At 40.3% G+C, this 16,195-nt stretch overlaps 1 protein-coding gene across 2 annotated transcripts; it reads left to right on the plus strand.

Annotated features, from left to right (window-relative positions):
- Positions 1-93: 93 nt before the first annotated feature.
- Positions 94-15,872, plus strand: pnoca (prepronociceptin a). Of its 2 annotated transcripts, XR_013077726.1 has the most exons (4): positions 94-221; positions 11,656-11,789; positions 13,621-14,694; positions 14,831-15,872. XR_013077726.1 is itself a non-coding variant. In XM_076741342.1 (3 exons), exons 1-3 carry the CDS (start codon positions 155-157, stop codon positions 14,239-14,241), a joined length of 822 nt encoding a protein of 273 aa, XP_076597457.1. In that variant the 5' UTR covers positions 94-154; the 3' UTR covers positions 14,242-15,872. The 2 variants fall into 2 exon arrangements, 1 of the variants encoding a protein (XP_076597457.1); XM_076741342.1 differs by having other exon boundaries at positions 13,621-15,872.
- Positions 15,873-16,195: the final 323 nt, after the last annotated feature.

Raw genomic sequence — 16,195 nt, forward strand, 5'->3', positions numbered from 1 at the left:
CCTCTTTATCACTCTGTGATGAAAGAGGGAGTTTTGAAAGAGAGAGAGAATCCGAGGAGGAAGTTGAAGGGGAGGGGTGGGTCTCTATAAGAGCAGCTGCCAACAGCCTCCACGTAGCCAGAGAAACCACGCTGAGACAGAGGGAAGGAAACGTATGCTGACAAACCTCAACCTGCACCCAACGGATCCCTACAGGCGCCTGCAATCTCACCCCAACACAGGTAAGAAGACCCTGGGGAGAAGGAGGGAGATGGAGGAGGAACAGAAATGGCTTGACCTCTGACCTTTGATACAGATTCCTTTGCATATTGCATTTTTGCCGTATAAGTAATTAGTGACATTTCATTACATTTGATTGACAGGCAGGAAAGAAAGACCATATAAAGTATATTACAAAAAAGCTCTCTTGGAGTCACGCTTTCCAAAAAGTGAGGATATAATTGTTCATTCCCTTTTTCTTCTTACCAGTTGCTTCTTATGTAGCAGTGTCAGTCCAGTTTAAATGTGCATTCCCTTTTAATTCAACCAAAATTTAACTGAAACGATTGGAGAGAAGGGAGGAAAAAGGAAACTGCCGACATGTTTTTAAGCTTTTCTTCAGCCATGTTAAAAGTAGCACTTTATTTCCCCGCATTCAGTCTTTGTCTCCATCACTTTTCTAGGATCTACTACATGCCTGCTGTAAGCTCCCATGTTAAGTGTTGCAGCCGCTGTCACGATGCTGTGACCCTCTGACCCTTGAGCTGCTCACGGCTGCTGTAATGATGCTGATCAAAGAATTTAAGCTTCCTCTTGTGTTGACCTCAGTGACAGACGGAATGAGTGAGGATAATGTCCCAGGCCACTCTTGTTAACAAACCACTGATTCTGTCACTCGGAGAGTCAATGAATCACCTCTGAAAGGAGCAGTTACAGACTAATAACGACAGCTTCCCGAAGGGTAAATACCATGTGGATGAGTGGCTTGAAAGCATAAGGCAGGAGGGATGGCCACACTACAGAGAGCACGAGGTGAAGGCACTCCATCTGAGGACTGCACATGCAGTTTGTTTTGTCAGTGCGCTGGTATTTAGTAAAGAGGGAAAGGTCATAAATCATTTGTCCTGATTAGTCATCAATCATTAAGGCCCGATTTAGCGCTGCGCTCTAGTGGGTTCCGTGAATGAAAGGGGAGTCTTCACAGAAAGCTGCTGTGTGTTTGTGTTTACTCTGTAGCCTAAGACATAGATTAATGAAAGGTAATTCTGGTGAGTGCACATTGGTTAATCAGGGTCAGATTTTCTCTGGCTCACTTTATTATTAGGTTATTTTAGGTTTTCATAGCTTGAAATACGTTGTTTATTCAGTGTTCAACAAAACAATTTCTAAGGGTTCAATTTATGACAAAAACAGGTGATGTGAGCAGAGAGAAATAAGTAGCTGTAGACTGGCTTCAGTTTGATTTCAATTACTGAATGTTGACGTACACCTACCTTGAAATCTAGAGGTACTAAAATATAGCTTTTCACTGAAAATAGATATGAATAAATCTCTGTGACACTGAGACAAAACAAACAAACAAACAAAAAAACAAATGAACAAACAAAAAAAAAACAAAAACGAAGGATGCCCAGTACATTGTGGGAGGGAAGACAGTAATGGAGTTACAAAGTGGATTTTATTGATCACATATAAAACATTTGGCCACATCTGGCCCATAGTGACACTGCAGATCCCCTTCCTCCAAAATCTCTCTTATTCTTCCAAGGTTGGATTAATGGTTTATATAAGGCTAAATGTGATTGATTCAGGTAGTCATCCTACATGAAATATATAATAAATCACATTGTTATACAACCTTTAGATGAATGTATAAACTGCTTCCGTGTGATGATTTAGAATTAAGATTATGCAACGAGACAAGATGATAATTAGATTTATTATTTTCATTCACCACTTTTGTAGAATTATCATTAGCAGTATTAGCAGCATTTCTGTAGTAGTGGACCTATTAATATTATTTTCCTGATGCCCTCAGGCTTTAAGGTGTAGAAATCATTATTAAGTTGTTTTTTTTAAGCTGTCAGGAAATGTTTCTGAAGTTAATAAACCTAAAGATTGGGTGTCACCTTTTATTTTACACTGAATAATTAACAAAGGGTTTTTGTTTAGCCCGGGGCTCACTCTTCATTTGACCTTGAAACAAACTCCATCAACAAAGGCACTGTTCAAAACGGATTATTTTAACTAAGCTATCACCAAAAGGCCATTTGAACAACCACTGATGGTAACTGATTCTAATTATGTGAGCAACAAAGAGAGGCTGATGTAGATCTACAGATAGTGCTGGAGCTGAAACAATGTCATTTTCAGCTGCTTAAGAGAAAGCTACAGGCTGCTTTCTCACACCTTTCAGCAAATACTTAAAGCATTCCTGTGACTGCAGAACAGATTTGGATAGCTTTTTTAATGAATTAATTTATTTTTAACCACTTATTAGATTTGTACCATGGTCTAACATTTCTGCATTACCTGGGTGAAACAAGGCGAGCAGTGTCTTCAGTGGGGCTGTGTGGAGGGGACAGAAGCCAGAGTGACGGAGTCTGAATGGATGTAGTATGTTTAATAAAAGTTTCTGTTTGAAATTTGAGGCAGAATTTCTGCAAATATTACATCTGTGATATGTAGCTGATTTTTAGATAAATATTCATTTAGAAATAGAATTGTGAATATGACAACAAGATACATGTGTTTATAAGCCTACATTAGCTGGATTGTAAAACCATCCTGAAACACATCAGCTAAAGGTGAGAATATTTTGTGCTGTTGTTTTGGGGCAATTTCATTGTGTTCCTGTGGCTACATGGCCAAGGTGACGATGACATATGGGACTGAGAGAGAGAGACGAGATTTCAACACCTACCATAACAGAATTTCAAACAGAAGATGTTTGAAATATCTATTACAGCTCTTGAGATTTGATTCCTCAAAGACAAAGTGCAAGGTCCTCTTTCTCTTTATCAGACTTGAAGAGGACTATCAAATGCCTCTCTGAAGAACAAGACAAGTTGTGTTTTAAGGAAAGAGTGCCATTTCTGATTAGTTCTGGACTTAAAATATCCCACTTGCCATCATTCAGTCCACCTACACACACAGCTGAAACAGCTGAATGCATCAGGTTAAGGCACTTTATATGTGGTTGTCAAAATGCAAATCGATATCACCGTTACCTGATTAAGTCATAGTGCCACAATGGAAATTGTATGCCATCCAACAGCAACGGTACTTAATTTGGGGTAGACTGTTGAACTGGCAGTTAGTGAGACAGAAACAAGAGATTCCACTTACAAATATCCAAACAGCATCAACACAGAGGCCCAGAAAAAAGACAAATCCACACACGTATTGTTAGCTCCAGAAACTTTATCCAAATCAGCCCTGATGGAGAACATGCTCCACCCCATGCAGGACACTCTGTCAGCACTGGGCAGCACCTTCAGTGAAAGGCTGCTTCACCCACAGTGTGTGAAGGAGAGATACTGCCTTCATTCCTGCTGCTATTAAGAGTGTACAATCAAAACTGGTTTCAGTAGACCACACACACCTAAACTGAGAAATTCACTCTTGTGCAGGTTCAGTGTATAGTAAACTGTGTATTATCAATATTTCCTATGTGCAATAATGTTAAATTAAATTATTGCCTGTTATTATGTTGTTTACATATTTAGCATTCCTTGCTTTTTCATTTACTGATGCTTCTAACTATCACACTTTCCACCTGGTTGCGGGATTAATAAACAATTATCTTATTTATCTTACATCTTACTATTATATTTGTCAAAAAAAAAAAAAAAAACCACACCAAACATCCAGAGCACTTTGCTAAGTTGCAGCCTCATTTCTTATGTCTCATGGCCGAAAAATCTATTTTCTTCAGTATCAGTGAATTCACTGGTTTCCGCACCAGCACAGCAAATGTTATTAGCTTTATGGATAAACTTCTTTAAAAATGGAGGGAGAATAAGGGGTGCTGGATCACAGGTCACACGGCATAGTGCTGGTGTGTACAGCTCTGGAGTTAATCCAAGGATACAATGTTCCTAACACAGCAGGCTCTCTGCCCATCCGTTTCTTTATGTCTCCGTGCTCCTCAGAGCAGGGTTCTGCATTTTCTTTTGCTGTTGTTGATTACACGATAGTTCTGTGGCACGGGAGAAATATGAGAGCAGAAAGGCTCTGACATGTCTTCAGGCTTCTTGATTTGTTTTCTTGTAATATTATAGGAATTGAAGCAGATGTATTTGGAGGCCAAACTGGAAGCCATGATAAGTGTCAGACAATATTACTTACTCTCAGTGTTTGATTCAAGGATGTATTAAGAAAGCTGGCTGCAAGCGAGGTTTGCTGCCTGTACTGCAACAAAGCATTTTTCCCATAGGTGGCCATCATAAAAGAGACTAAATGAATGATTTCTTTTTCATTATGGAATTTTAAACCCAGACGATTTGTAAAACTTTCCCAGAAACTAGCAAAATGTGACATTAGAGTCTATGTCTCAAGGAGACACTACCGCCAAGCTAATAATGTGCAACCAAGTTAAACATTCATATTAGCCTCTTAGTTGTAATTCTTAGCTGGGTTGCTGCAAAGCAACCACTGATGGCACTTACAGCTAAAAAGCATATTAACAGTAATACAATTGATTCAGCTATCTCATAATATATGTTTTGCACAAACTGACAATTAGAAGAATGATTTGGCAGACATCACTGTTTGTGGACTTTTGAGCGAGTCTTTTGGTATCTTAGGCTATGCTGTCATACAACAACGAGGAGCCCTCTGACTGTTGTGCCAAAGAAAGACGTGGCTTAAATATTTTGTTGTGCTCCACAGCGCTGTGCAACGATCTTACCTGACTTTACATGTTAGTGTCATGCCACTGCAATCTCTCATTGGACTGGAGAAAAGCTCATCAACAAACAAAACAACTTCCTCCTATGGCAATAATTCAGCGATTTATCTTGTTTCGACTTGTCAAAGCAGAAAAAGCTCAGACGTAATAGTGTTATTTATGCCTTCCATTTCAGCGTGTCATCGAGCCAGTCAGCCCTGAAGGGAATGCAACCATTAGTATTGGTATTAGTTACACCTGTGCTCTACAAAGGCCTATTGGCTATGAGCTAGAAAATGCTTGCCTGCCTCAGTGCTTTTTCTAAATATCCTAACACCATGTGTGTCATTTACATTAGTTCAATAGTAATAACTAGCCAATACATGGGGCAAAAACACAGGACAAACAAATGTCAAATTTGTGCAGGTGAAACAGAAATGCAAACTTAATAAACAAATAAATTAATAAATAAATTACAGGGCATCGCCTCATCTCAGAACATAAACAACAAAAACAGCAAAGAAACAATATGAAAGGAGTCTGATATGACCCCTGCGTAAGTGTGAGCACTCCTCCCAACCATTAATCGACCTTAGGTGATTAGATGCATTGAGAAGGGAAATTGATTTACTATAGTGCGTCTGCCTGTAATGGCTTCAGCATGTAATCGACTGCCACGTCACGCACCGTGCGACTGACTGAGAGCATCTTGTAAAAGCACAAAACGTTTCTTCCTCTAAAGGTTTTCTTCTGGCTTGAGATATAGGTCACAATGTCCACTGTGCAGACACATCTGTGAGCTGACATGACGTGGACCAGGAGACGAGGAGCAGGATCGAAGAAACAGTGCCTTTTGCTGGTAGTAGCAGTAGTGCTGTTGTACTGTGACTGCTTGGACATTTTTTTAATGCTTTCTTACAGTAGATAAACACGATAATGAATATATTAATCACTGCTGCAAAGTGTTTCATAGATCACCTTTTTAATTTAATATAGGATTTAGCCTTCAAGGTTTTAGTGTCAGCCAATGAAGGTGATTATCAGCACTGACACTAAGTAAAGCAGATGCCGCTGTAGTGTCAAAAAACAAACAAAGTGAAACTGTTTCCTATTTTTATGAGAAATGATTTACTGGATTCTGTGCAGCATTTAGTTTCTGTGACGTGAATAGTGAGACGTTTCTACAACTAAGCCTCTCGTGGACGTTCACCAGTGGTAGTAGTAGTTTTGTCACATTTTATATGTGAAAGAGAAAGAGTGAGAGTGAGAAAGTGTGTGACAGGAAGGAGGAGGAAAAAGAGCATGAGTGGGTGAGAGTGAGAGGCAGAAAGTAAATGTTAGAGGAGGACAGAGGTAATGGCAGAAAAATCAGTAGGTAGGTCGAGTGCGTAGGTAGTGACGGAGATGGTTAATATATAGATTGGATATTTTCAATCAACCTGATTGGTAATATATATCTTCTGTCCTGGAATGCGTCAACAATGACCACTCTACCATTTTTCCTGTTAGCTATCAATATTAAAACAAAGAGCACAATGTGTTTTGAGTGGGCCTGGGACAAGCTGTCAATCAAAGTGACTTCTCTGACAGATAAATTAGTCTGCCAGCTGGCTTCAGGCAGAAGACTAAATAACATTTAATTACCTGTCAAACTGATTCATCAACTAACAAAGCCAACATCATGAATACACTAATTATTCCGATGTTCGATTTGTTTCCTTTAATATGCTGCTCCTCTCTCCTTTAAGGGTTGGAAGTTATTGTTCTTCAGTTTCATTTAAAGCTATCAAATTTAAAGCTGCACTTTATTTGGTCATTAAGCTGTTGTGGACCATAATTGTGTGTTTGTACTTAAAAAAATCTTTTAATCACGAATCATGTCAGTCACTATTTCATTTTCTTTCAATACATTAAACTTCAACAATGAGGGAAAAAAACCTACTACCTCACCTAAACACCTACTAACACTAAAACATACTACAGAATATGAATTAGACACTTGTCTGTCAAATGAAGTGACCACAAGGCAATCAAACATTCCTACATAGAAAATTCCCATTAAATAAAAAAAAGAAGCAATATCTGCTTTTTTGCTGTTCTTGCACAAGTGTAAGTACATTATGTCCGAATGTGTGGACCAGCTTTAGCCTGTATAGAAACCAGCCACTCAGTGAGAAAAGTTACAGGCCAGGCACATGGTGTGCTGATGTGAAATTGACAATATTCTGGCTATTACATTTAAGTTACGTAATAATCTGGAGTGCAGCTTTTAGATATACAGAAGAATTGCAAGACGGATGCCCACTGCTCCCCCATTCGACCATGCGTGAATAATCCGGCTTTAAGTCGCTCTTCGAGGCTGGGAGTAATTTATTTTGTACTCCCTGCTCTTGATGAGAAAATGGCAATAATAGAGGAAAATAATGGCGGAAACAGTTGATAACAGTGTGAGACAGGTTGAGAATTTTGTACTTTGAGTCGTGAGCTGTGTGATGACGGGACCATGACCATGAATCAGACCAGAATTTACAGCCTTAGTCAACAGCATTTATTCATGCTTGACAAAGAATAATTTTGGATCAACAACTTGAATATGTCTGCTTCATGATGTTTTGCACTTTTTTCTGTTGAACTAGGAAGAACCTGCTGAACTCAGAATTATAGATTCTTTCCAGGGAGACAGACTACAGACCCTGTGCTGATGTTCCCACTCAGTGACATGAATGACACCACATGCTTCTCTGTGTTCACTGCTCCTTTGGTAATCTTGAATTCTAACTTGGACTCGATGTTTTTCAAGCAGAAAAGGTCAAATGGCACAGCGTCAGGTCATGTGGACACGGTAACAGGTTGAGTCAAATACTATCATATTTTATTCCATGGACAGGGGTTCCTTTCATATGAAAGACGGTCTTTATTCATCATCGACTGGACTGGAAGATCTCAATCAGAGGCGCCTCAGCACAGCGCCAGGCTAATGATTTAATTAACTGGTTTATTTGGTGGTTAATCAGTCAATTAAAAGCAGAGTAATTGGGTTTTAAGGGCTCCTAAGAGAACCTGGCAGACGTCAGCATAAGACCTCATTGCGAAGTCCAGTTCATTTTTACAGAGCTTTTATCCACAGTACTTCAGAGACAAGAGAAAAACAGATAAGGACTTCTTTCAAAGGAGTGCGTACCTGTGTGTGCGTGTCTGCACGTACACACGTCTGTAGTGTCCTCAGTGAGCCAGGCTGTATGTGCTCCGGTGGTATGTACTTGTTAAGACATCAGAACTGAATTGTTCTCGGCAGCAAAGAAATAGTTAGGAAGTGCCATTACTCAGCTTGGTCACAAGAGTTGACTGCTCCCTGCGTTCACCCTCAAGTAGGATTCAGGCTGCTGCTTAAACTGTCAAAACACAACTGTCAAAACAGATTCAGTGGCTCATGTTTATTCATGTTTGACAAAGTTAAGATTATGAAAAAGAAAATCCTCATGGGGGGTAGACGATTGTCCTGGCCTGCCTGAACCCTTGCAGTAAGAATACATATTAAACATATAATGTGACACTTAGCAATACTGAATGTTAGCTTTAAATGCTATTGGTTTTTAGCAACACCAGCAGCACGGCTTTGGGGATGGCAATGTGACTCTGTTTGGTTGGTCCACCGATTTGATCCAGACTGAAATATCTCAACAATTATTGAATGGATTTTGGTGCAGACGTTCATGGTCCCCAGATGACGAATCCTTAACACTTTGGTGATCCCCTGATATTTTATTTCATCATGAGGTTGAGATTTGTGGTTTGCTGACTCAACAACTGTTGGCTGGATTGCCCTTGTCACACTTGTGCAAGCAGGATAACATTGTCGTGGACAATAGACTGAACTCAAACGCAGACTTCAAAGAAGGAGCTGGTGCAGTCAAGTGAGGGGAGCAGGCAAGAATCAAAAGTTCAAAAACAGGCAAGGCCAAGGAAAAATAAAGCAAAGGTCTGAAAACACTAGGAAAGGTTTGGACAACTTAACACACAGTGCAAAGATGAGCTGCACAGACTGAGGGGAAAACACACTCTAAATACTCTGGAGAGGGACGGATAACAGGTGAAACCAATCAGGGTGTGGCAAACAAACAGCTGAACACAAAGGCAGGAAGTGAATTATCTGCAATGAAAAGAGACAAAGAGAGGTAAGCAACAAAATAAAACAGGAAACACTGAATGGATGAAACAATGAAAGCATGACCTGAGAAACAGCGTTGGATATGACAGTTCCGAACTTTGGTACATACATTGGTGTCCTGCTCAAAAACGTTTGCGATTTGTCAATTTTTTTGCCTGCAATACCTTTGGTTTGTAACCATCATTCCCATCAGCCTCAGCTGTACTTTGTGTTTTAATTAGCATGTGTAGCGCTAACACACTGAACAAAGATGGTGAACATGGTCAACATAAAACTCACAGAGCTGCAAGCATGGCTGTAAATGTTGAGTAAGAGTATGTGACCTAATGGTTTGACAGAGGGTAAACATGTGTTCCACTTTTATTATCTGAACCATTTCTAAATGAAGGATAAGACATGTATGTGTGTATGTGTGTGCATCTCCTGGACACATTTCAGTCAATATGTAGTAGATGACAAGATGTGAAGATGTCTCCTTCATGCATTATCTTAAATGATGGCAGCTAATTTTTGGAAGTCAGCACAAAGTCAGTGACAGGAAGATGGAGAATGAGATGCATTTTGGTCAAATGAACATACTCAAGCTGTTTGTCTAAATCAACTGCCATCTGCCAGCCTAGTCCCACCCTAAGCTGTCCTACAATATTCCTGCCTTAAATGGCTGCACTGCTCCTTTGCCCTTCACTGACAAATCCTTTAGCTTTCCCCTCAGACTAAAGACAGACTCGACACACACTTTGATTTGACTGTTTGCACACTAGAAGACAGATTCATTTTGATTCATTTTGCAGAGCTACTATTTTATGGGTAGTTAAAGATTGGAAAGCACTGTAGTGCAAATATACGTTTATCAGTTTTTAATTATTCTGAATAAATTCTAATACATTATGAAGTAGGATTTGACTGAAGACAAATGAATTTTACTTTCTGCCGCATCAGTTTAATAGATAATGACAACCTACAGCTCAAACAGCAGTGAGACGGTGTGTGTGTGTGTGTGAGTTTACATTTGAGTGTGTCTACCAGGGTACTGTACAATGGACATGCACGGTTTGTACGTCTGGTATGTGTGAGAAAGCATGTATTTGTGTGTATGCGTATGTGAGTGCTGCATACTCTTGTGTGTCTCGGTGTTTTGTGCATGTGAGTTTTAGTGTGTGTGCTTGTCAGCAACAAACAATGACTCAGTTCATTGCCAGAGGCATTAATTGAGGCATCAATTAAAGGAGTTAACGAGTTTGTTTAATGAGATGAAAACTCTGGTTGTGTTTCTGACGTCAGACACACCAGACTGGGCTGTTCCTACCAGAATAAGGTCAAACAATTTCCCTTCCATCTTTTTTCATTCTCAAAGTCTTTCCTTGTCACATTTTATATCTGCTGTGCTCTCTGTCCCTCCAACTGTCCTTTCGCCTCACTCGCTGTCCCCTTCAACTCACTCATGTCATTTCTACTCTCTTATTGTCCTCTATGTCCCTCCTCTTCCAATCACAGTGTCAGAGACCTACATGCCTATAAATGCAGACACTCACCTGGTTCTATACATGACATAGCATACTAATGAGTGACTGGGCAAAGTTTGTGTCATAATGAACTAACTTTATTTCACAGTAGAGGACACAGACACTTCAAACACATAAAAGTCTGTTGGACACAGTATACTGCTGATACAAAAAATGGCTTAGTTTGTATATTACCACTCATATAAAATATGACTAGCTGTGTGTTATGCTTCTGCATATTATATGGCAAATAGTTCTTCACTTTATTTTGACTAGAAATTCTGTGTTTGCGTGTGGGAGTCATTGCAACCACGGAACCATGTGACAAGCTTTAAGAGAACATTCTACACAAATATGCTTGCTAACTTTCTTAGTTTGAGTACAATGAAAAGATTGAAATCAATAAACCTTTTTTTTATGGCAGGCAGCTCGACTGTTCGCAGGAGAGGCACAGGTGAAGCATTTTAATGATGGCTCAGTTCCATCAAATGTCCCAGGAAGCCACAACAGTGAGCCAGAATGCACCATACCAAGAACGCCCTGGAAGTGGCTCAGATAAATGGAATGCAGCTGTTTTTAATGGTGCCACCTGAGCTTTTCCTGCTATGACAATCCAAAATGTCAGTTTAAAAACTGTTTATTTTCAGTTAGGATCTGTTAGCTTACACAAATGAAAACAGAAAACCTTTGTCATCTCCAAAGCTGTCTAATTTATACAATGTGAATGTATATTTGACACATGTAGAAATAGAAAATAACATTGTGGCTTAACAGCAGCCTCATTCCGCTCGTTACTGACCAGCTGTGCCAAATGACACAGCAGGCGCTCGCGAACTAGAAAGAGTATTCAGATTTGTATTTCATATAGAACTTTTCTTTTCATTTCAGTGTCATGTAGTGTCATGTACAGTAATTCTACATTACCTCAATCAACCTTTGACACATTTGTCACAATAACCTGCGTCAGTGCTTAGTGAAAGCTGAGACATCCCAACAAGACTGTAGAAAGCAAAGAGAAACCATACACCAGGTAGGATGTATTGACAGTTTGTTGAGTAGGATGTAGGAATTTGTTGGACTGAACATGTCTATTTGCTCTGTCCCGTGTCGTGCAGCAAACGGTGGGACCATGAAGACTGTGGTGGCTCTGCTGCTGCTCTGTCTGTGTGATCCTGGACAGAGTGACTGCCAGGCAGACTGCCTGTCCTGCAGCAACATCCTGCCCAAACAGCTCAGTTTCAACACTATGGTGAGCAATCCAAACACACACACACACACACACACACACACACACACACACACACACACACACACACACACACACTGCAGATTGCACAAGTGGAGCCCCCACACAATACAGCGGTGAAAGGCTACAGACAAACAGGACGTCCAATTAAAATTTACATGCAGTTCTTTGTGCTTTAATAGAACCTTTCCATGGAGTTTTGGCATGTCAGTCAGTAACATCACAGGTGTAAATAATAATGCATGCTGGCACACACTGTCATGGCTTAATGGGACACTTGAAAAAACAGCCATTGTTAATGTTATCAGTAACACCTGTGCTTTTCCTACAAGAGGTCAATCTGTCTGCTCTTGTTTCTCTTGTGTATTTTGTCACAAGTGGTAAACTTGTGGGTGAAAAAAGTGAAAACAAATCATGCTCTGAAATATTAGTTAGCAAATCGTCCGTCCAGACAAAAACCAGACTAACACCTCACACAAACACAGAAACTCACACAAACCAAATCTCACTACGGGCCTCTCTTAATTTAAGACACCCCTCACTCCACCTTCCTCAATTCATCCCATCTTCCCTGCCTCATCTTCACTGTCTCTGACTCAACAAATTACTCTTTGGCATTTGAGTTTAATTTGTTGTAGCTAATTGGTTCCTGGGGTTAGACGTGTGTTTCTCCTCTCAGTGGTTATGCCTGGTGGTGGTTTCTCCTAATGACATAGCTGCTTTTCAGACATTTTGGCAGGAACACAGTAAAAGACCTTTAAGTGCACATGCCTTCAAACATAAAACTTTGAACTATTTCAATTTTCTCCTCTGCCTTATTTCCATTTGTCCTCCCTAGCTAGAACGTGTTTTCCTTGTGAATCAAAAAGGGACCAGAGCATATATGATTAATCTGCTCCATGGAAACACTGGATGATGTGTTCAAAGCAATGTGGTATTTCAAGCAAAGTAACAACCCTCAGTCTTATTCTGACAGATACAGATCATTACATTGATAATAGTAGTAATTAACAGCAGTCTGTGAATGATGCAGCTAATTTTAGGTATTTGGAGGTATTTGTTTTAAAGGGTCAGTCCACCCAAAACACACAACGTATGTGTTTTTCTACTTTCAATTCAATTCAGTTTCACTTACATAGTGCCAAATCACAACAACAAGTTATCTCATGGCACTTTTCATCTCGAGCAGGTCTCTACTGTACCCTTATGTCAATCCAATTTCATCTGTGATTGAGTAAGCATTAAAAAAAAATGTCCCAGTTACTCTTTCACACACTGAAGTATACCTACCAACAGTAGATCACCCACAGTAACAAATCTAAGAGTCTATAGCCAGGCTAGTGACTCTGTGCTACTCTAACATGCTCAGAATTAAATTAACATGCTAATGTTTAGCCGGCCTAATTTTCACCATCTCAGTTTACTGTGTTCACATGCTAAAATTTGCTAATTAGCATCAATTGCAAGGTATGCATGAGGCTGATGCAAAAGTCATTAGTTTTGCAGGTATTTGGTCATAATCAAGAGTATTGGCCAAAATTTTGACCTGATGGTGGCGCTAGCTGCACAGTCAAGGGATCACCAAAGTCAGTGCAAATTATCTTGACGGGAACATGAATGTGTTTGCAAAATTTCATGGCAATTCATCCAATAGTAGTGAACCCATTCTGATTGAAGCAGCGGAGCAACCAAGTAACCAGCAAACACAGCCGACCTATTCTGTCGTCTGTAGTGAGGCTAAAAACTGTCCACGCTGAGGTCTGTCCATTTTATGATATGAATGAACTCACCTGAAATGACTGAAAATAGGACCTCTTGTCTTTGTGTCTGTCAGGTGTGTCTCAATGAGTGCGAAGGCAACGTCTCCCCAGCTTTCTACCAGGACTTCTGTCGTAAGGTGCTGTCATTGCCAATTTCCTCCCTCAGTGGTAGTGTGCGGAAAAGATCTCAGGAGGAGGTGGAGGCCCTGTTTCCTGAACAGGACGAGGAGCCGGTGGAGGGAGGTCTGTTGCTGCCCATCGCATTGCAGAGGTTCGATCACGTTACAAGGGCATTCGGGGTGGACACAAAGGATCTGGGTGGCAAGGGCAGCCAGCAGAACAATGCCTACAGTTCCCAGAATGCCCTCTCTCTTGAGGATGAGTATGACGAGGAGGCAGGACAGGAAGAAAGGGCTGCTGACGTGGCAGTAAGAGGACAGGATGATGTAGGGCTTAGTGTCTCCAAGAGGTTTGGCGGCTTCGTCAAAGGGAGGCACGGCTACAGGAAGCTGATGTCTCCAGGAAGATCTTACCAGAAGAGGTATGGTGGCTTCATCGGCATTCGGAAGTCAGCCCGCAAGTGGAACAACCAAAAACGTTTCAGTGAGTTCCTGAAGCAGTACCTGGGGATGAGCACTCGGGCCACTGAGTTCAACAGCGTGTCAGAGGACCTCACCCAACAGAACGAAATTTAGCAGAGTGCACCTTTAATCCACTGACATAAAACAATATCCTGGTGTGTTTTCTCTGATCTTGTTTTTGTATTTCAATCACCAACATGTCAAACTTTAACTGGTGTCACCAAAGTTGACCTATTGAACAAAAGTAAAGATACAACGGATCAACATAGATTCAAAAGTAAAACTAAAACCATCATTCTAAGACTCCCATTGGAGCCCTCATAGTCTCAAGACATAAGACTCCCAGTTTCTAACCCTGACCCCTAACCCTTTTAGTTATGATGCAAACAATTTGCCTTTAGTTACCAGACCGTATTGTAAACATTTTCAACTCCAGTGGAGTGGAGTTGAACATTTGGGCCCCTTAAACAGCTCACGCTCACTCATTGTGAGGCTCTATAGTTCCTGGCATCTTCCAGGTGCCCTGTCCAGCTGTGGGCACCCACAGTCATTCAGACCTCCTGTTCAGTGCCCCTCAAGAAAGCCACTTCCTGTTGTAAAGAAATAACGTGGATTATTGCATGCTGCTCATACTGTTTGGGCCACAGTGTCCACAGAGCACACGCACCAGAGACTTCCACTGGACGAGCTGGCTAACTTCCAGTTTAGCCCTCTCCTAACTTGATGGGGATAAAATGATTTCATTGCATGGCTCCTCTAGACTTTCCAAATGTTATTGAATGGAATGGATTAAATTCTGAAAGTAAAACTAATCATTTGTTGGGGGGTTAGGACATTTTATAGCTGCTTCTTTCACATTATATTTCACAAAATCTTTTTGGGCTACATGACATTTTAACTACACAGTCAGGCCACTCGGTCAATTTAGATTCAAAGCCTGGCATGCCTCCTGAGGGCTTGGCCCAAGCACTTATCTTCAGTAGCTTTGAAGAAAGCTCTCACTTTGGGGATTTCTTCTTGTCCCACAGTGATTCGCAGTAAAATATATCATATAATATGCTATTTAAAGTAATCTGCTAGATTACCGTTGACATCATTATTGTTTTTTCGACCACCTGTATCACACCATATATTTTAGCCCTTCATTTATGCACAGGTAAATAGTGCTAAATCTTCTTATGTGGAGGCCCCTGGCTTTGGGTAGGACCTTAGAATCTGTAAGAACCTCTATTATCAAGTTTAGCAGGACCACTCTCTTTATTATACTACCATCTTGTGGCAAAACCATTCAGTCTCTTTTAAAGGACAAAACCAGTGTTTTTTCATGTTCTGGCATTATGATTAGGGTGATGTCAGCAGTAATGTAAAGTATACTGTATGTGAATCGTAGTAAGTAAATGAAAATGTGTGAAAACACAACTAAAAGTTGATTTATCACTGTGCCAAAACACACCTGAGACAGGGCTACCATGGCAGGTTTAATGAGATCTCTCCTTCAGTCTGGTGCACTGGCAAAGTGAAAGACTACACAGCATTCAATATTCATGCATATGTGCTACTGATCTGTCTACTAATGTGATGTACGAGATAGCATCATCTCTGACTGGCTCCTGTGTTCACTTATGTAAAACCATTATTTTTTTTATTCAGATTCTAATGGTGTGAAATGTCTTTGTTGCCCACAATGAAAACTTGTAAATAGCTTAATTTAAACATGTCAATAAAAATAGTTTACTACTTCCTTGGTGGCTTGTCATCCAGCAACTGATTCTGTGTCTTGAGCTGTTTTCTTCTCAGTGTGTCGTCCTGGCAGTGGGTTACTTCAATCTCTCCTTATTTTTTTTTTTTTATTATTATTTTTTTTTTATAAATCATTGAGCAGAGCAACATTAGGTTTGCCAGGTGGTTGTAATATTCCTTTGGCAGGAGTTTCTATCAGGTAATAAAGTAGCTGTAAATGTTGGTAGTGCTTAAATGAATCCTTATGGATTTCTCACTTTCTAATAAGCCATTAGGTCAGTAATCAGCAGAGGTAGATGTTAATAAATTTTTGATAATAGGTTCTTAA

The sequence above is a fragment of the Chaetodon auriga genome, chromosome 1, assembly GCF_051107435.1.
Source record: "Chaetodon auriga isolate fChaAug3 chromosome 1, fChaAug3.hap1, whole genome shotgun sequence".
NCBI lineage: Eukaryota > Metazoa > Chordata > Actinopteri > Chaetodontiformes > Chaetodontidae > Chaetodon > Chaetodon auriga.

Excerpts from the sequence above, each read along its gene's own strand:
- pnoca (XM_076741342.1), top strand. The coding sequence starts at position 155 with ATGCTGACAAACCTCAACCTGCACCCAACGGATCCCTACAGGCGCCTG. Across the intron at positions 222-11,655 it reads GCAATCTCACCCCAACACAG|CAAACGGTGGGACCATGAAG; the intron begins GTAAGAAGACCC and ends CGTGTCGTGCAG. Across the intron at positions 11,790-13,620 it reads AGCTCAGTTTCAACACTATG|GTGTGTCTCAATGAGTGCGA; the intron begins GTGAGCAATCCA and ends TGTGTCTGTCAG.